This window comes from Erythrolamprus reginae, chromosome 2, assembly GCF_031021105.1.
Source record: "Erythrolamprus reginae isolate rEryReg1 chromosome 2, rEryReg1.hap1, whole genome shotgun sequence".
NCBI classification, from domain to species: domain Eukaryota; kingdom Metazoa; phylum Chordata; class Lepidosauria; order Squamata; family Dipsadidae; genus Erythrolamprus; species Erythrolamprus reginae.
This window is the reverse complement of record NC_091951.1, coordinates 219136710-219156678: the sequence shown is the minus strand read 5'-3', so window position 1 is coordinate 219156678 and position 19969 is coordinate 219136710. Positions and strand designations below refer to the sequence as shown.

The 19969-nt window shown below is 43.5% G+C and overlaps 1 protein-coding gene across 5 annotated transcripts in view; it reads right to left on the bottom strand.

Annotated features, from left to right (window-relative positions):
• Positions 1 to 19969, bottom strand: part of CFAP91 (cilia and flagella associated protein 91) — a 514242-nt gene that overhangs the window by 478879 nt on the left and 15394 nt on the right. Inside the window, exons 12-17 of one of the 5 annotated variants that reach the window (XM_070741895.1) lie at positions 16863 to 16934; positions 14865 to 15011; positions 13783 to 14004; positions 12705 to 12853; positions 11879 to 11970; positions 10045 to 10445 (exon numbers count right to left, since the gene is read on the bottom strand). In XM_070741895.1, coding sequence (XP_070597996.1) covers positions 10180 to 10445; positions 11879 to 11970; positions 12705 to 12853; positions 13783 to 14004; positions 14865 to 15011; positions 16863 to 16934 — 948 coding nt within the window. In that variant the 3' untranslated portion in view covers positions 10045 to 10179. Of the gene's footprint in view, positions 1 to 10044; positions 10446 to 10661; positions 10761 to 11878; positions 11971 to 12704; positions 12854 to 13782; positions 14005 to 14864; positions 15012 to 16862; positions 16935 to 19969 lie in introns of those variants that run through there. The other 4 variants (XM_070741897.1, XM_070741896.1, XM_070741899.1 and 1 more) reach the window with 4 other exon arrangements.

The following is a 19969-nucleotide window of genomic DNA, read 5'->3' as shown; positions in this document are numbered from 1 at the left end:
TGCACTGCTGCGGAGAGTCCAACATGGGATATACCCAAGATTACGATACCAGGGCGGGAGAAGGCTGGACCAGGGGCGTATGGGAATCACACACCCTCTGCAGCACTCTTCGGCCAAAGGCCGGAACCAAGGACCCAAAGGACTCCAGTTTATAATGTTTTATGAACGTATTCGGAGTGGCCCAGGTCGTAGCTCGGCAGATGTCCTCCAAAGGCGCCTGGGTGGACCACACCGCAGAAGTCGCAGCACTCCTTGTGGAGTGAGCCGTAATGTTCTCAGGTACTGTCCTTGATCGTGAGGTGTAGGCTGTAATAATACATGACGTCACCCAACGGCTAATCGCCGTAGGAGATACCTTAGCTCCCATTGTAGATGTCGTGAAAGACACAAATAAGGCCTCTGTTTTACGGAAATTTGCCGTCTGTCGAACATAGATTTTAACTGCCCAACGCACGTCTATCTTGTGCCAGCGTAACTCCAGCGGATGGTTACCTCGTGCACAGAAGTCTGGTAGAACAATATCCGTTGATCTATGGAAGAAGGTGTTGACCTTAGGCAGGAATGTCGGGTCAGGTCGTAAAACCACTCGATTCTGGTGGAAGAGGCATAGGTCTGGCCTTACCGAAAGAGCCGCCAGCTCAGACACTCTCCTGGCCGATGTGATGGCCACTAGAAAGGCCGTCTTAAAGGATAAAAGTCGTAAAGGAATATTGCGGAGAGGCTCAAATGGAGGCGCCGTCAAGGTATCCAACACAAAGGGAAGATCCCATGATGGAAACCTGTGCACCATCTGAGGCCGTATATTGGCTGCTCCCCTGAGAAAATCTCTCATCCACGGGTGATGAGCGATTGATCTCCCTTCCTCCAGCTTGATGGTGGTGGAAATAGCCGCCACCTGTCTGCGCAGGGTGTTAGGGGCGAGACCCCTGTCTAGCCCGGCCTGTAGAAAGGATAGAATGTGTCTTACCGATACTAATTGTGGATCCACTCCAGTGGTAACGCAGAATTTGTGGAAAGCTGACCAGGTGGCCTGATAGATCCTTGTTGTTGAAGGCCTACGGGCCACTTGTATGGTGGAAATCACCGCTTGTGGAAGCGCTGCTGCTCTCAATCTGTCCCCCTCAAGCACCACGCGGCAAGCTTCCATCATTGGGGATCCGGATGGTAGACTGATCCCTGGCTGAGTGAGACAATGTTGATTGGGAGTCACCATGGCGGTGTGATCGACAGGTCCATTAAATCCGCAAACCATGGGCGGCGTGGCCAATAAGGGGCAATGAATATCACTTCGGCCCTCTCTGCGATTATTTTGGCCACTGCTCGGTGGATGAGGCACACTGGAGGGAACGCATACAGCAGGCCATCCGGCCATGGGCTCCTGAGGGCATTGATCCGCTCGGGTCCCAGAGAAGGGAATCGAGAGAAAAAGCGACGCAGGTGTGTGTTTTCTGCTGTGGCAAATAGGTCCACTAGTGGAGTCCCATACCTCCTTGCCACCGCCTGAAATGCCTGTTCTCCCAAACGCCACTCGGCTGGTAGGAGGGTGGACCTGCTGAGCCAATCTGCTTACACATTGTCCACCCCCGAGATATGCTCTGCCCTGATTGAAAGCAGGTATGTCTCTGCCCATGAGAAGAGAATATTCGTTTCTCGCATCAGCCTGGCTGACCTCGTCCCTCCTTGGTGATTTAAGTGGGATCGAGTCGCCACGTTGTCGGTGAGAATTAGTACATGAGTATCCTGACACTCCTGGAAGAATGCCTGAAGAGCTAGAAATACCGCCCTTAATTCCAGAAGGTTGATATGGTTGTCCGCTAGCTCTGCCATTGTCCACACCCCTTGAGCAACTTGAGTCTCTGAGTGCGCCCCCCAGCCTCTGAGCCTTGCATCCGTGGTGATAACCACCTCCCTCTGTTTCAGGAAGGGGGAGCCTCGAAGAAGCGCGGACGAGCGCCACCATGGGAGGGACCTCCTGACACTCCTTGGGATTGAGACCAGACGCTGGGAGTGGCTTGATCGACTCCGCTGGTACGGGAGGAGGAACCACTGCAGGGGTCTGGTGTGGAATCTTGCCCAAAGGACAATGTCGATGCAGGAGACGAATGACCCTAGCATCTGTGACAGTAAGGCTAGGGACACTCGCTCCTGATGGTAAAGAAAGTTTACCATGTTCCGAATCTTCTGTTTGCGTTCGTATGAAAGTAAGACTTCGCCCATTTGAGAGTCTATCACCGTTCCCAAATGTTGTAGACGAGTAGTGGGAGTTAGATGGCTCTTTGGAAAGTTGACGGTGAAGCCGTGGTCCTCCAAAGTTCGAATTGTCAACTGCAGGTCCGTTCGAGCTCTCTCTGGAGTTCTTGACAGGATGACAATATCGTCCAGGTACGCCATAAAGCGTACCGAACTGGATCTCAGTGAAGCTGTCAGGATGTCCAGGAGTTTGGTGAACGTCCTGGGCGCTGATGACCACCTGAACGGCATTGCCCGGTACTGGTAATGGTGTTCGTTGATACAGAACCTGAGGTATTGTCGATATTCCGTGTGTACAGGCACATGTAGGTAGGCCTCCTTCAAATCTATGGAGGTCATGTAATCTCCCCTCCTGATACAAGAAAGTATTGTGCGGAGTGAGTGCATTTTGAACCGGACATACCGGACGTATACGTTGAGCTGCCTCAGGTTCAGGATAAGCCTGCATCCCCCCGAAGTCTTGGGTACCACGAATACTACTGAGTAGTATCCGTGTCCTCTCTGGTTCAGGGGAACCGGCTCTATGGCTCCTATGTCCATTAGGTGTAATACCTCCTGCTGCAAGAGAGCCCTCTTGTGTGGGCAGGTGATCCAAGGACATTGTACAAAACGTTGGCGTGGCAAACAGAGGAAATTGAGCTTGAGGCCCTGAGAGACTGTGCTGAGGGCCCAAGTATCCGTGGTTGAGTCTCCCCAAACCGAGGCGAATGCTTGTAGTCGGCCTCCGATAGGAATCTCTGTGAGGCAGTCACTTTTGACCACGGAATCCCTTCTGGTTTGTATTCCCAAAGGGCTTTCTGGTTTGTTGATATTGCCGTCCTCGGTTTCCGTAGCCGCCTCTGTTGCTCCTGAACGTATTCTGGTTATATCCTCCCGAATACGGCCTTGGATTTTGTGTGCCCGCCGTAGCAGGCTCCTGGCAAAAGGACTGCCTGCGGTAGAAAGGTGTCTGGCGACGATCTGCCCGCCTGGTTGATTTAGGTAGCACCTTTTTCTTGTCCTTATCCTCTATAAGGACTTTATCCAACGCCTGGCCAAACAGCTCTGAACCCTGGAAGGGTGCAGAAGCCAGACGCCATTTGGACTTGGCGTCAGCTTGCCAGGATCACAACCAAAGCAACCTCCTAGATGACAGAGTGGCCGCCATTGCCCTTGAGGCAAACTTGGTTGCAGTTAGAGTGGCATCGGCCGAGAACTCTGATGCTAAGATCAGCTTGCTTATATCTTGCCGAAGGCGCCCCTCGTCTGGTCCAACCCTGGTCTGCATTTCTTGCAACCAGAGGATACAGGCCCTGTTGAAGAATGAAGCGGATGAGGCCGCTCTCAAGGCCCATGAAGCCATCTGGTGGGTCTTACGTATAAGCGTTTCGGCCCTCTTGTCATCAGGCTTCAGTCCTTCAGCGAGTTCTGAAGGAACCAACGCATTTGAGACTAAGCTGGCGACCGGTTGGTCAATAGTCGGGAAGGCCAGCAAGTCCTCAATCTCAGGATCGAAGGTGTACATCTTCCGGTCTAGCATTGAAGGGCCTTGTGCTGCAGCCGGTTGCTGCCACGGTCTCTTGATGTTGTCAAGAAATATCTGCGAAGACGGGATGTGGCATGATTCCGGCTGCGGCTCCGTAAATAAGCGTACTGCTGGTTGTAGGCCCGCTGCTGCTTCGGTAGGTTTAGACGAGGCAGACAAGGTGGTGACCTGTTTCGCTTTTCTCAGCAGGATGTCATATAATGCTGGTTTGAACAGCATTGCTGAAGCAGGTTGTTCTGGAGGAGGCCCTTCATCCTCCGACAGCTCACACTCATGGTCCATGTCAACTTCCCCTTCATCCATTTCAGAGTCTAGTGGGAAGGAAGAAGACGGTGGGACCGACCAGAGATCTCTTCTGGGTGGCCTTGCTTGCTGTACAGCTGGCTTCTGAGACCCCACGGATACGCCTTGGGTATAAGCACTGGTTAGCATTTCCTGCAATGCAGGAGGCATAGACTGCCAGGTTTCATTCACTCTAAGCCCCGCTGCTGATGGGGTGAAAGTAGCAGATGGTATCTGGGCCCCATATGTTGATTGAGGTGGTTGGTATACATAGCCTCCTAACCCCCATTGTGACTGGGGTAGGGGTAATTCAGGCCTATGAGGTGCTTCACTGGGTTGTGCCATAGGCTGCCTCCCTGGTGAAAGTTCAATGCTGTGCACCGATGCCTCAGAACCCCTTTGAATCCATGGGGAGCATCCAGGCAGCCATTGCTGTAATGTTGGCTGTATAGGGGCCATGGTTTGAGGAGGCGAGGGATTCAGCGAGGCCTGCCTTTGGGCGGCCTCCAGCTGCGCTTCAAGAGCTTTAATCTTCCTCTCTGCCTCCCTCAATGATGAGGAAGAGGCCTTAGTTTTGGGCTTGGAAGTCTGAGCCTTGGCAGTTGACTTCGGAACCTCCTCTCTCCCAGTTAAAGAGTCAGTGGTGCTGGCTGTTTGATCTGCCATTTCAGTAATAATGCTACTCACAAAGCCTGAGACGGTAATTAGAGCGCTCCAACTTCCACTAGCTCTCTGTCTCCGAGTGAAAACAGGTAAAAATGGCGCTGACAGAGCTATTTGTGGGCGTGTATGCACTCCTGTCAATTTTGACAGTTCAAAATGGCGGGCGCTATATTTCTAGCGCGAAAGTCACCTCCCTAAGGGAGTAGCGCCATCTCAGCCTCTATTGGGCTGCCCTCTGACTGCTGAGGCAGTTAAACTGCCTGCTGCTTTGAATCGCGGCTTTTTTCCTTCACCGCCGAAGCCGCAAGCAAAGCGCTCTTCAAAAAGCCGACAAACAGCTGTTCGTCGGTCTTTTTAAAACTGCCGCTGAATTCGGCGGTTTCCTTTTGGCGCGCAAGAGGGAAGCCTCGGGAATATCCCCTTGACGGCTTGGAGGGCGCCAGCGGTGAGCTCTAAACAATGAGGGAGGGGGGTGAGGTGCCTCTGGGGCAACTGTACCTTCACCCCTCCGAGCTCGGTGACGTTTGGCCATGGAGGCCAGGGACCTCAATTCATCCAAACGGCTCCGAAGATAACCACTAGGCATTGTGGATAGGGGTATGGCCACGGAGGTCAGGGACCCTGCCTATGGAGAGCCGTGCCTCTGGGCTATGCCCTCGGAGGGCAGGGACCCTGAGGCGGTAAATGGTTGCAGGCTATACCCACGGAGGGTAGACACCTGTCTCTTCTTGTCATCTTCTGCATCTATAGAGAGAAAGACAAAAAGGAAAAAATACATTATTTTATTACAGAAATATATTAATTTAAACACTACCATGTTTCCCCGATAGTAAGGCAGTGTCTTACTTTCTTTTTACCCCCAAAAGCCCCCCTATGTCTTTCTTTCGGGGTATGTCTTATATTGGAAAAAAATTGAAAGGGTCGCGTTCCCGAAGGCTCAAAGTTGACTCAGCCTTCCATCCTTAACGAGGGTAAGTCAGAAAAGCACAGGGTCTGCAATGTTTGGGGTCCATGAGCTGATGAAAGGCACCGAAAAAAAGGAGGAAAGGAGCTAAAAAGAAGCAGCAGGATTGAAAGACCCGCATAATTTCCGAGCCGAGATAAATGAATGATGAAACCTGGACTGCCGGGCGGCCCGCCTGGAACGCCAGCTATGCCGCCGGGCCGATTGCCGAGCGGGGACGGGGCACGGGAGGAGGCAGCGCTGCACCAGACCCTCAGGCCGCTCCGCCCGGGATGGGGCTCCTCCGGAGGGGCGCACAGGGGCTCGGGAGGAGCCCCATCCTGGGCGGAGCAGCCTGAGTGGTCCGGTGCAGCGCTGCCTCCTCCCACGCCCCGTCCCCGCTCGGCAATCGGCCCGGCGGCATTGCTGGCGTTCCAGGCGGGCCGCCCGGCATTAGCAGCGGTTTCGTGCCTCTCTTGCCAAGCGAGGACGGGGCGCGGGAGGAGGCAGCGCTGCACTGGACCCCTCAGACTGCTCCGCCCGGGATGGGGCTCCTCCCGAGCCCTCGTGCGCCCCTCCGGAGGAGCCCCATCCCGGGCGGAGCTGCCTGAGGGGTCTGGTGCAGCGCTGCCTCCTCCCGCGCCCCGTCCCCGCTTGGCAATCGGCCCGGCGGCATTGCTGGCGTTCCAGGCGGGCCGCCCGGCATAAGCAGCGGTTTCGTGCCTCTCTTGCCGAGCGAGGACGGGGCGCGGGAGGAAGCAGCGCCGCACCGGACCCCTCAGGCTGCTCCGCCCGGGATGGGGCTCCTCCGGAGGGGCGCACAGGGGCTCGGCAGAGCAGCCTGAGGGGTCCGGTGCAGCGCTGCCTCCTCCCGCACCCCGTCCTCGCTCGGCAAGAGAGGCACGAAACCGCTGCTTATGCCGGGCGGCCCGCCTGGAACGCCAGCAATGCGGCTGGGCCGATTGCCGAGCGGGGGCAGGGCGCGGGAGGAGGCAGCGCCGCACCGGACCCCTCAGGCTGCTCCGCCCGGGATGGGGCTCCTCCGGAGGGGCGCACGGGGGCTCGGGAGGAGCCCCATCCCGGGCGGAGCAGCCTGAGGGGTCCGGTGCAGCGCTGCCTCCTCCCGCGCCCCGTCCCCGCTCGGCAATCGGCCCGGCGGCAATACCCCCCGTGTTTCCCCGAAAGTAAGACATATGTCTTACTTTCAGGGTATGGCTTATATTAGCCGACCCCACTGAAACCCCCCATATGTCTTACAATCGGGGGGGGGGGCTTACTATTGGGGAAACACGGTATATGTTCAGTGGAAAAAACTCTAGTCCCTATCACTACGACTGAGTTTTTAAGACTGAGCTATAAGGGGGTGACTACAGGGCGGAGCTAATTAATATTATAATTTAACTCAGTCCCTAACCAATCAGGCTGAAGTATCACCCATGTTGGACTCTCCGCAGCAGTGCATTGGAGAAATTGAGTATTATTACTATATCAAATAATTATAAAATGATTCAACAAGATAATAAAAGTGTATGAAGAAATGTTATTGATGCTTAAAAGTATACATGAAACAATAAAGAACAATAAGGAGATAAGCGGACTGTCCAAACATGAAGTAGGTGTAGAAGATCTTCAAAAAAACAGCATAAAGAAAAAGATGAACATAACATTCACATAATAGATGAGAAACCAGAAGAAATTGGGGGGGGGGGGGGAGAGAAAGCAAAATAAGATACAAGAAGATAAAACTAATGACGACAATGAAGAGAAATGGATAATAAGTACGAATCAAATAGATAATCCCCTAAGACTTTACAATAGAACAGAAAAAGAAAAGACTACGGGTGGGTGCCCAAAGGATGCAGCAGAAAGAGACAAGGGATAAGCCGAAAGGAATATTTAGTGGGTATAGAAATGTTAGAAAGAGAGATAAGAGTCCAAGAGAAGAAAATAAAAGAGTGACCAAAAAGTCAATAAATGATAGAACTTCAAAAAGGGTAAGAGATTATTGATAGAGATAAAAGATAAAAAGTAGAAACCACAAAGTGGAAAATAGTGATATACCAGTACATAGATAGATAATCATAAGCAAATTAAGGTTAGAAGTTGGAAGTCTAGGATTAGTCAACCTAATTGTATTATTGTTATTAACAGTGTGTAAAAACTATATTGGAAACTATAATTATTAAGGACTGAAAATTTTGGATACTTTTGAGATATAAACACAGGACTGATTAAATTTGGTTAATAATTGGCCTTATTAGTGTTTCTAGATATTTGGGATATTGGAATTTTGATGGAATTGGGTATTTTTTAAAATATTAAAGATTCAGCAGGGGAAAACAAACATATTGTATAAAGAAATGTTATTGATATTTAAATGAATTTATGAAAGGAGAGAGTGATACTGCTGAAATCGGAAGATTAAGATTAGATATATGCAGTGGTATTATTTCTTTTAGCATTTTGTAAAAAAGGATATTGACCCAGTCACTATGCTGTCCACAAATTAAGTATAGTGTTAAAGGAAAACTACAAATAAAACATATACAAAAGAGATCATCTGACACCATGGAGTAAGGTACCATCGGTATGCTGAATACATTTTCATCCCTGACAAATTAAGCAATGTCCTGTCTCCAGATTTGGGGGCTGTGGGGGTTTGGGTGGGGAACAATAGTTCTAAGCACCTTAGCAAGATTGAGTGGCTTTGGGTTTTGAGGTTCTTGGAACTTAAACCATTTTTGGTGCTGGATGACCTATGGATTATCTGAATGTTTCTCTTAATTTACTATTCTTGCTTGATGGACAGTTGTCGGTCATAAGTAGGAAGGCCATTGTTAATAACATCGATCCTGGATCAGAAGGCTTTATGCTCACTTATGCCATGTTTTCCCATATGGTTTTCTGAATTTGTAATCTACATAGATGCCTTGAAAGGTAGCTAGAAAGCTGCAAATCCCCTGGGATAAAATGTGATAGTGTAGTAGTTATGGGTATCCTTGGATCAATGCACGTTATATTCTGCATTGGTTGCCAGTTTGCTTCTGGGTTTCATTCAAAAATCCTGATAATAAGCTATAAAGCCCTATATGGTATAGGGCTGGGTTATTTGAGGACTACCTCTTCCCAGTTATAGCTCCCCATCTCATCAGGCCCAACAGAAGAAGTATATTATGCATCCCATCTATAAAGGAATGTTGTGACGGAATGGGACTGTTCTCATCCACTTTGCCGCCCCTGGTTTGCCCCCAGGGTTCTGTCTCCATTCCATGGTTTTGCATTACACCACAACACACACACACCAGCTTGTATGTGGCCTGTGCCAGGCATCCCATAACTTCCTCCATCCTGAGGCACCCCCATGCTCCACTTAATGCAATTGCTTAACAACTGCAACAGAAACGGTGGGATTCTGCTCATTGGACAAAGTGCTCGTGCTTCAACCTATGGCCAAAATTCCAGGCTCAATTGTGGTTGTAACTTGGGAAATTGCCAAATTCACATGCTTTCAAAATTAGCTTTCAACATTTTGCATTTATCCCTGTTTTCTATTGAGGATTGCCATGAATGTTGGCTGTTAGCAACTTTACAGAAATATTTATTTCCTAAAATTCCAGGCTACTGAAATGAAATTTGCATTTGAACTTAGAGAAGCATTCTCAATGAAAACATTGAAAAGCTTAACAGATCAAATTTTTCTCTCCTCAAACAGCTTTGTTTTTCCCTTTGGAATGTGTCTGAAATGTTTAGCTGTTCCACGATTGGTCAAATTAAGAATGCACCATTACAAATGTCCACACTATATTACTATTAAAGCCCTGGCTCCACTACACATAGGACAGAGCCTTCTTTTATCTGCCCAGTGCCATACCCTAAAGATGGCCCAGGAGGATTTGTTTGCTATAAAGGAAGCTTGGCTATTCCATTTCTTTCTTTTTGCCAACTGCAGATTACGCGAAAGTCTCTACCATTTGCTTGCAGAAAGCTTTTGAAATTGAGTTGAAAGTGAGAGAATCCCCATACCTGCTGAAATTTTAAGATAAAAGAACATGTAAGTTGATATAAATATCATATAGATTTTGCCTTCTTAAGAATGTTTATATTACCCTATTTATTTTACAAGCAGTTTGTCCACCCAGGGGAATGGCACATATGGTATCCAATGGGATTGATTTCCGTGAAAGGACGATCCTAGTAGTTGGAGCATAGGATCATAACTGAAGAACTGCTCATGTTCTTTCAGCCCATAGGAGGAGGATTCAAGACACTTCTATCAGCCTGAATCTTCCCCCATCCCTGTGACCTAAATGTGGGGGACAGATCTGCTTCTTCCCAAAGTATTTTCTCATCGCATTATACACATATAATCAAACTGCATCTGTTTCAGAGATTAAGCAGCAGTAGTTTATTGACAGTCTTGCTGACTGACAGGTACTCCCTTGCTAGATAGACACACTGTAGTATCCTCGAGACAACACAAGAAAGAACCTTGATCTGAACATACCATATTTTTGCTTCATTGTTCAGGAGGCCTGGCAGATTCAGTGAAAGGGCTGACTTTGTATGTTTTATCTTCCTGGCTTGGACTACTTGGAGGCTTGATTTCCTCCTGCTTAGCAACACCTTGACCAATAGGTGTAGCAGAAAGCAACCCAATCTGAGGAATATCTACATCAGATGCCTGTTGTAATCCTGAGGAAAAGAGCTGTTCTACTGCTGTCTCCGTGTTTCCATGGATAATCTGATGAGCGGCATGAATATGCTTTCTCTGAGCCTGCCTCACTGTTTTGAGAAAAAGAATGAAAAAAGAGAAAGAGACCAACAATGGGTTTGGGAAAATTCAGTTCCTCTTTTTTTTGCCCCCTCCGTAGAAATGCACATATGAGGACAACTGTCTTCCAAAGCACAGGACTGGAACTAAACCTATTTCAATGCAATATGAGGTTCTTGTAGTATAGACACCCAACCTTTTAGGATGTGCCAGCCATTCTACTACAAGAGATGTGACATAGCTAGCTCTTTCTCATCAAACAAGTCCCAACAGACCCTTAACAAAGTAGAAATGATTTCTCTATATTGAGCCATAAGCCAAGGCATCTGAAATATAGAATACATGGTGAGATAAGCATGCAAAATGCAGTAAACATGTATCACTAAAAGCTAATTGCCAATAATTATATGGAATTACAATTATTTCTTCAAAATGAAGATCAGCACCAAGGACCAAAGAAAATAAAAGTTAGCTTCATAACTTAATAATTTCCAAATCCTTGCACTTAGGCAGGAAAAACCAAGTGCACAAGTACAAAATAGGTGGTACTTGGCGCAAACAGTAGTGCCTGTGAGAGGGGTTTATGTGCTGCAGATGCCAAAAAAGCCAATGCAGTCTTAGGCTGCATCAACAGTTGAGAGATGCTATCAAGATCATGATAAGTGATAGTACCACTCTATAATGAACTGGTAAGATCACATTTGTAATATTGCATTCAATTCTGGGCACCACAATATAAAACAGATGCTGAGGTCCTAGAGTACAAAGATGAGCAACAAATAAGGGGTCTGGAAGCTAAATAGTATGATGAAGGGTTAAGGGAACTAGGCATGTTTAGTCTAATGAGACCTAACAGCAGTCTTCCAACACTTGAGGGGCTGTCATAAAGAAGAGGGCCATCTATTCTTGTTAATACTTGGGCGCAGGACAAGAAGCAATGGGTGAAAATTCATCAAAGAGAGATCCAACCTGAAAGTAAGGAGAAATTTCCTGATGGTGAAAATAAGTAATCAGTGGAACAGCTTGCCTCCTGAAATTGTGGGTGTTCCACTGCAGGAGGTTTTCAAGAAAAAAATGGACAACCATTTGTCTGGGATGGAATAAGGATTCCTATTTTGATCCAAATGATTTGTGGTTTGTACTGGCACAGAGCCTGGTGGTGCAATTGCAGAGATGAAAACCCCCCTACAGTTTTAAGTTATAAGCCCCATTACACAATTATTGACAGACTGAACCCAATAGATTCTGTTGTCTGCTAAGTTTGTTTTGGACAACATGTTTTATCAAGGACAGAAGTTACCCATTACTTGCTGCAGGTTTACTGATAATGTACTTACCTTGAATTGATTATTCAGTAGCTAAAGCGCTGCATAGCTAGATATTAGAACAAAGCAGCCAGAATATAAATTAACAGCAAGAGGTAAAAAGGTGCTCTTTTCCTCACCTTTCTCCTTAATGGTCATTTTTCTCACTTCTGGGATCAGGAAGCTATAAACCAGCTCTGCCACAATCTCTTCAGACTGTAGATTACTCTGGCTGAGGGGTGGGGGATCAGATAAATGAAAATGGTTACATTTTTGGCATTTTTAAAAAGTTATTTTCTCTTTCATACCAAGTGTATTAGTTACTCATGTACCAATTAATGAGACAACCTTACTATCTGTTCAAATAATGCAGGTAAAAGAGTCTGGGAAAAGAAATGTTCTTTGGTGTACAATTATTTCAATCCTATTTCAGGATCTGTAACATCTCATCTCCCTGCACAATTATCAAAATGATAATAAAAAATATTCCTGCAGGAAAATGGAAGAAACAATTGCATTTTTTTCCATGAAGACAAAAGGAAGACCACTTCCTGATATCTTGTTAACTTCAAATCATACAAAGAATGAGCTAATAGAACATATTATTTGAAAGTTCAGAAAAGAAATTTCAAAAAAGAAAGATTGTTGAGCACAAATGAACACAGAGACTTCCCAAAAAGTCTGAAATTCAGAGGTATTTTGTTTGGAATAAGCATACTGCATGCATACCGTAATAACACAGGAAAAAAAATCCTGTATTTTTTTTTGTAATAATACAGAAAAAAATACTGTACACATACTGTAATAACACAGAAAAAAATTGCAAAAAAGTTCATTTTGTGTATTATAAAAACTATCTTATATGCAATTAGTTAGCTGTAGACCAGAAGATCAGTCGTTATGGTACTATAACCACTTTTGTTATTTTCACTTTATAAATGCTGCTATTTCCTCAGGAGTGCATACCGTTTTTCCATTTCATAAGCAATATTGTTGATTTCTACAGCCATTCTCTGAATCTCTTCCCTAGATTGTTCTTCAGCTGTACTCTCCATGCTGTTTAAGATAACATCTTCTAGATATGAATCAACTGTTTTTTGGTGTACTTTAACAACCTGAAAAAAACTCAAATCAGAATCTTTCCCACCGCTATAAGCATATTTATTTTAGGAATAATTTATTATTTGGATCATTTTTTACTATTCTTTTTCTTTGGAATTGTCCTGTTTCACTCACTTTTTATACTACATTCAGATAACATAATCTACCAGATCAGACTCCTGTTCCTTTCAATACTTTTTCAATGAATGCTTCTAGATCGAAAAAGTGCTTTAAAAGTGTACAACGCTATTGCCTCTCCAACATATTCAATATGGGAGAGTAGGTTCTGCAAGATGCTAAGAATATGTTAAGAATATAGCCCATTAAACGACTCATGTGATCTGCTATCGCTGGGGTGGGGGAGGGAGGTGATTTTGCTATATTGTATTATATTAATTTATTTGATTCTTTTTTCATAGTTTTTATTGTTTTAGATGTAGTTTATTTCGCCATGGTTTTCTTGATAATAACACAGGTGTAAATTGACACTTTGGGGATATTTTTTGCCTTCCCAGCCTAGCCAATAGGTCTTCCCAGGTGGCCTCAACTGAACCCTAACCCAATGACTACTCCTATGTCACTAAATGAAGTAAATCCTCCTTATTGGTCTTACTGTTGTAATGTTTCCCATTGGTCTTGTGTAAATTAGTAATTGTACTTTAATCATCCTCTCTGAATTACCTCACTACTATTGTGATTAAATACAGAGCATGATCCAGATTTAATCCAGATTTGAAGAGGCTAAAGAAACATTTAGTGGAAAACTGGATGATGTGAGATGGTATTTCAGTTCTAAGTTATGTCCACTTCCTCCTTGTCTTCTTCACACAAACATTACCTTTGCACATATAGGAAACGGTCTTAAGGCATATTGTTAAGGTAATCTGAACAAATGCAATTGTGCTATGACCTTGACATATTTAATAGTATTTCCCACACTTGCCTGTCTAAAGATCTCATCCTCTTCACGTCTGCGTCTCTCTTCCACCTGTCGACGTCCACTTTCCTCTGCTTCCCGCATTCGGCGCTGCCTTTCTGCTAACATAGCAAAAGCATGGATTCTCCGCTCATCCTGCAGTCGAATCAGTTCTTTAGAGAGGAAATCCAACATATTTGCAAGGACTCTTCCTTCTACACGAGCCAAATGCTTTTCCATGAGAGACATCTAAGAGTACAGGAATATTTCATTCCTATTTAATTTGTTTATCAGTTCAATATTTTATATGCTTTTCAGTGATAATGTTTTTTTTTTAAAAAAACCTCTGCATTATACTAAAATGTGAGTCATAAATCTATCAACATCATCTTTAATGAGATTGATTTCCAAGCCTGATATCTGACACCAGAATCTGACACCCTGAGGACTGAAATTATGTTACTTCTGATTATTATGAAGATAGCCAGTCTATGTATTTTCACAAATAACCATGGGCTTCCAAGGTTTTCCTCAGAAGTGCTAAATAATATAACAAAAATAATATAACAAAAAAAAAATAATGTACAATTTAGAAAATGCAATAGTTATGTTCTATGTTCTCTAATGATTTCTCAGCAACCATTATTTACCCAATTGGGCCACTACCCAAAAATAACCTAGGAATCATTCTGAGATGTTTAAATATTGGTTTCCATTTTTTTTTCATTTTAATGTTTTAGTTTAGTTTTATTGTAGGTTTTACAAATATTTCATAGGCACTTGTTCTTAATTTACATAACAATGTTGAAGAACAACACCAGTGTATTTATTTTTTACTATAGCATTTCAGTTTTGATGTTGGACTGAATAGAACAAGTGTTTTCCCAGGGACGTAAAATTGTAGATTGAAGTACCATAGGAATGAACTTATCTAACATCACAGCCTTCTAACTAATTCTAATTAAGATCAAAGACTGCAATTGGTTGAAAACTCTGCCCTTGATACCATATTCTTCCCTATATGGGAAGTTACCATCATCAGCTTCTATTACATATATTTTGCAAAAATAATTTACTATAAAATAAATTTCCTCCATTTACAGCCAAACCTTATGTTCATGCAAATCCCGCTGCCGTTGTAAGGCCAAAGTCACTTGTTTTTCAGCCTTCTTCAACAACTGTCCATCTTCCTGAAGTGCATGTGTGGTGCGTAACTCACAAATTAATTCTAGACGCTTTTCCTTTCCTTCAAACATCTGTTTTTAATATTAACAAATCGAAGATATGAGTGATTTAATATAAAGTCACAATGAATGACATCTTCCAATTTTTTAAAACAAATATTTATAATAAAAATATTTTAATGAAATGACAATAAAACACACATAAATATATGAAATATAGCAAATCATTCTTATGGTTTTTATTCTATGTTAGGATAGCCAGAATAGAGTCTATGCAAGATCATGCAATATTGGAATTCAACATTATGCAGGGACACATAACTAAGGCAGAATATCAGCAAATAGCCCGAGCCTGCAAAGATGAAGTGAGGAATGATAAGGCTTGCAACAAAAGTAAATGAACTAAGGCTTGCAATGAAAGTAAAAAAAAATACAAAAACTACTTTCAACATGTTAAAAACAAGAAAAACGTCAAGGAAACTATTAGTCCATTGGTGGGAGAAGGTGGCAAGAAGGTGACAAGCAACAGGAAGAAAGCAGAACTATTTAACTTGTTTTTTGCATCTGTCTTTACACAAAAGGAAAAAAACAGTCCAACCTACCAAAAACAACTGCAAAAAACATTAGGAACACAAGTTAAAATAGGGAAGAAAATGGTAAGACAGCACCTGTCCATCCTAGATGAGTTTACCAGGATCAGATGGATTATACCCCAAGCAGTGACGGGCCCCACCCGGTATGGATGGGATCAGCGATCTGTTAGCATTTTTTAATGGCCACGTGACCGCCTGACATGCGTGCGTGTGCCTCCGCATGAGACTTTGCTTTTGTGCATGAGCTCAAAGCAAAATCTCACATCAGGATGCTTGCGTGGGCAAATTTCAACAACTTTTGCCCTCTTTGCAAAAAACTGCACCGAAGCACCGGCATACCTGCGTTTCCGCACACAATTCTGCTACCTGCTCAGGTGCAGTAGCAGAATTACGCTGGACTCCACTAGAACTCAGAGCCACCGGGGTGAGCACATATCACCATTCCACCTTAGCAGCCCACCTCTGACTGTATTATTTCTTTTGAATGGTATATAAATGTGATTTATCTCTATGTATTTATTAATATCTGATTTGTCTGAATGTCAAGCTTTCAGGCATTCCTTACTGTTTGGGGATTAGTTTGGTATAGGATGTCCAATTTTCCAGGTGAAACTATAGTTGAATCTGTCCATGTGTTGTGAGGTTAAGCAATTTGTGACTTCCAGCTGCTAGTTGGTTTCATTACTCTTGTGCCTGTCTGTTCTACATAGAGGCTGTTACAGTCACTGTCACCTCTTACTCTATATGTTGTAGATGACTTTTTTTTCCTTTTTGGGCTATTGGGACATTCAATTAATACATTTAGGCAGGCATTAATTGCTTTGTGCACTATGGTAATGCCATGTGGTTGTAAGTCTATTGATTGTTTCAGAGATGTTTTTGATGTATGATATGTATGATTCTTTTCATAGCTTGTTTGGTTGTGCTGTAGGACTTGAGTGGTTAAGCAGCTTTTTGATAAAGTTATGTGAGTATTCATTTTGTTGGAAAATGTTGTATAGGTAATCATTTTCTTTTTTCTGGGGTTCTGGGTGATTGCAGTGCATTTGTACTGGGTTGAATAATGTTCTTACATCGTTCCTGTTTAAGTCATGGGAGGATGGGGAATATATAAAATACAGTTTCATGAGAATATCTTAGTTGACCTAAATACCCTGCTATAGTTTATTGTGCCTTCAAAACAATTGGAAGGACATGAATCATATGGATTAGGGTGCAGATCTGGATTTTTTTTCTTTTTAAAATGGTTTAATATAAACAGTTGGGAGAGAAATGCAAATATTGACAGAATCTGTCATCAAGTTAATGGAAGCCACAAAACAAAACTCACCATGTTTTGGATAGCTCTGCCTCGTATTAATTTCTGCAGTGTAATTATAGCCAATTCTCTCTCTTCATCTATCTTTAAAAGAAAACAAAAGCATTGGGAAATACGGCAATAAGCTAAAATAGTTTTCAACTATTATGTCCTCTCTGATTCTGATTAATTAGTTTCACTAAGAGATTTGCTTATTGTTTTTGGCTACAGTATACTGCCCATATTCTTAATGGCATAAGATAGAAGAGAAACATTAGTGTGTCCAAGTGAAGGTAGGAAATACAAACAATAACTACATTAAAAAAGTAATAAAATTAAGAGTAATAAGCTAAAGAAGTAGATGAGGAAGAGATGTGAGTCAATCAACTATGAGATGCTCTAGTAAGTCAAAATAAGCAACTGCTATCAGCTGCCATTTGCTGATTTGCTGACTCTCCCTAAACCGCTATCCTAATTGGCTCAATGTACTGTCTCAATGTTCCAGTTAAATCATAAAGCCAAACCTGCTGGTTGCAGCAAACAGCACACTCCTAGAATGAAAGGTGGCTCCCTTCTCCACCATGGTACTAAAGACAGCTGACTATCAAGTAGGGTGATATGTAAAGAGACCTTCACCCACTAATAAACAAGGTGCCCTCAGCAAAGAACAAAAAGCAAAAAAAAATAAAAAAAAAATATCCTGGCTATAATAGGGAGTAAAATGATTTGTAATGATTCACTTTCTAAGTGAACTGAACTCTGAGATATATCATACATATCCCCATCTCTCAATTTCTATTGTTAGTGCAAGAATGGAATCTGGATTCCTTTTGGCAAATAAAGCCTTTTAAATCAAAGCCTTCATTAATCACTACTTGTGCAATTTTATATTCTTAAGATCTCTTTTAAAGATATAGCCTTTGCTTATCCATTCAATATTCTCTCTGGTGCTTAATCTACATAGATAACAATTTGTATAAATGTTTTTCTTTTTCTTATGTTGAATGTGAATGAACAGACTAATGGTTGTCGCATTGGACTAATCTATAATTTCACTCTTGAAAATTTATCAGATGATGACAAACCTGATTGTTTCATTACAGACTTTTGATTAAAATAATAATTAACAGATCTAGTTGTTCAGTGCTCATTGTGTTAAAGAATTTCTTTATTTTTCTTCTCTCCTCAGTCTAGGAAAGAGAAAGCAAAGTATATTCTTCAATTTCTTCTTTTTTTCTGATTGGAAAAGTATTGTCGATTTCTTTAAAAGCTTGGTTTTGCTTTCTTTTAGTTGCAAAATTCCCAAAGTAAAAAATGAAAAAGGTTCCAATAAATCAGAGAAGAACTGAGTGATTTCTCCCTGGTCCCTGTTTCTTTCTCCAAAATAAGCCAAGTCAGTTTTCAAATATGAGCAGATAAGGGCAAGAAATTCATTTCATTTTTTTTCTTGACTGATCAGAAATAAATAACCTTTTCTCTGTTATGTCCTCGTTCTTACATTTCTCCCATGAGCCTATTATCTGTAATTGCCACTTCTTCTTTTTCTTAAACTTGTTGTATTAATTTGTCTCTTTATATTTCCAAACTAGGGAACTGTTCATTGCAGGTTTTAGTGTTAATCTTTAGGCTGTTAACTGCTTTAAATCTCTCTTAGTTTAAAATACAGAATACCAACTGATTATATGATTGCTTGTAAATCATTACCCTCAAAATATTATTTAATAATTTATATTGATTGCTTTTTAATTATCGTTTTATTTGTGGATTTCAAAAATGTATGTTTGTTGAATAAACTACAAGGTGTTATCCCAACAGTTTGTTACTGTGCAAATGTTAATAAGGGAGTTGCAGGCTTTCTATCCCAATAAAAATATTATGTTGGATTGCAATGTAGAACTATCAAAACGGTGGGATGCACTAGAGCAGTGATTTTCAACCTTTTTTGAGCCACGGCACATTTTTTACATTTACAAAATCCTGGTGCACACCACCAACCAAAATGACACTCTCTTTTTCCATCTCATTCTCCTCCCCCCCTTGTGTGTACATGTGTGTGTGTGTGTGCGTATACACACTCTTGAACCATTTCCAAAAACAGGTGAGGGCTGGGTGCTTTTTCTCATGCTTTGGGTGCTTTTTATCATATGCTTTAAATCAAGAGTCACTTCTCTCTCTCTTTTGTTTCTCTCTTTTTCCTCTCATTCTCTGCCTCAATCATTTTCTCATTTCTCTTCCCCCCCCTTTTTTTCTCTCATTTCTATCTTGCTTTGTCTCTCTCTCTTTCTCTTTCTTTCTCTCTCTCTGTCCCAGCCCAGCCAGCGGGCCAGTGCCAGCCCCGCAGCGCCAGCATGTATGGTGTCCAGCAACACATCCAGCCGCTGCCATTGGTGCCTCCACTCTGGAGCTCCAGCTCGCAGCCGACCGCCCTGCCGCCACCCTGCAGCTACTGCCCGGTGCCACTGTTGCCGGCATGGTGTATGTTGTTGCCGACCGCTCGCAGCCGCCACCCCACAGCTGCTGCCCAGTGCTGCTGCTGCTGCTGGTGCCCCCAGCTCCCGCTGCCGGCGCCCTCCCGCTGGGCCCCAAAGCTCACCTGCCGCCACCGCCAGCGAAGCTCCAGCTGGGCAGGGCGCTGCAGCTGCTGGAAAACTTGGAAGGCACGAAGAAGGAAGCTCAGATCCCGGTCTCGCAACTTTTTGCTCTTTGCGCCCTCAGCAAAAAGTTGCGAGACCAGAACCTGAGCTTCCTTCTTCACAGCACACCTGACCAGGTCTCGCGGCACACTAGTGTGCTGTAGCAAACTGTTGAAAAAGATTCTCTCAGATCCAGTTATTAAGAGCTCTTGTTAAACCAAAATTCCATAGGGAGTTAAGCTTCTGTTTGGTCTTTAATATGCATTTTGTAGCTAAAATTACCCCAAAAGTTAAATCCTGCCTTAGTCACGAAAGCCAGCTGAGTGACTTTGGGCCAGCCATTCTTTCTCAACCCAATGCACCTCACAAGGTTGTTGTGGGGAAAATAGGAAGAGGAAAATGTGTTGGAAATGTTCACTGCCTTGAGTTATCTGTAGAAATGATAAAGGTGTGCACATAAATAGTAAACATCTTGACATGAGAAATGCCTACTCTCTGGCTTTCTCC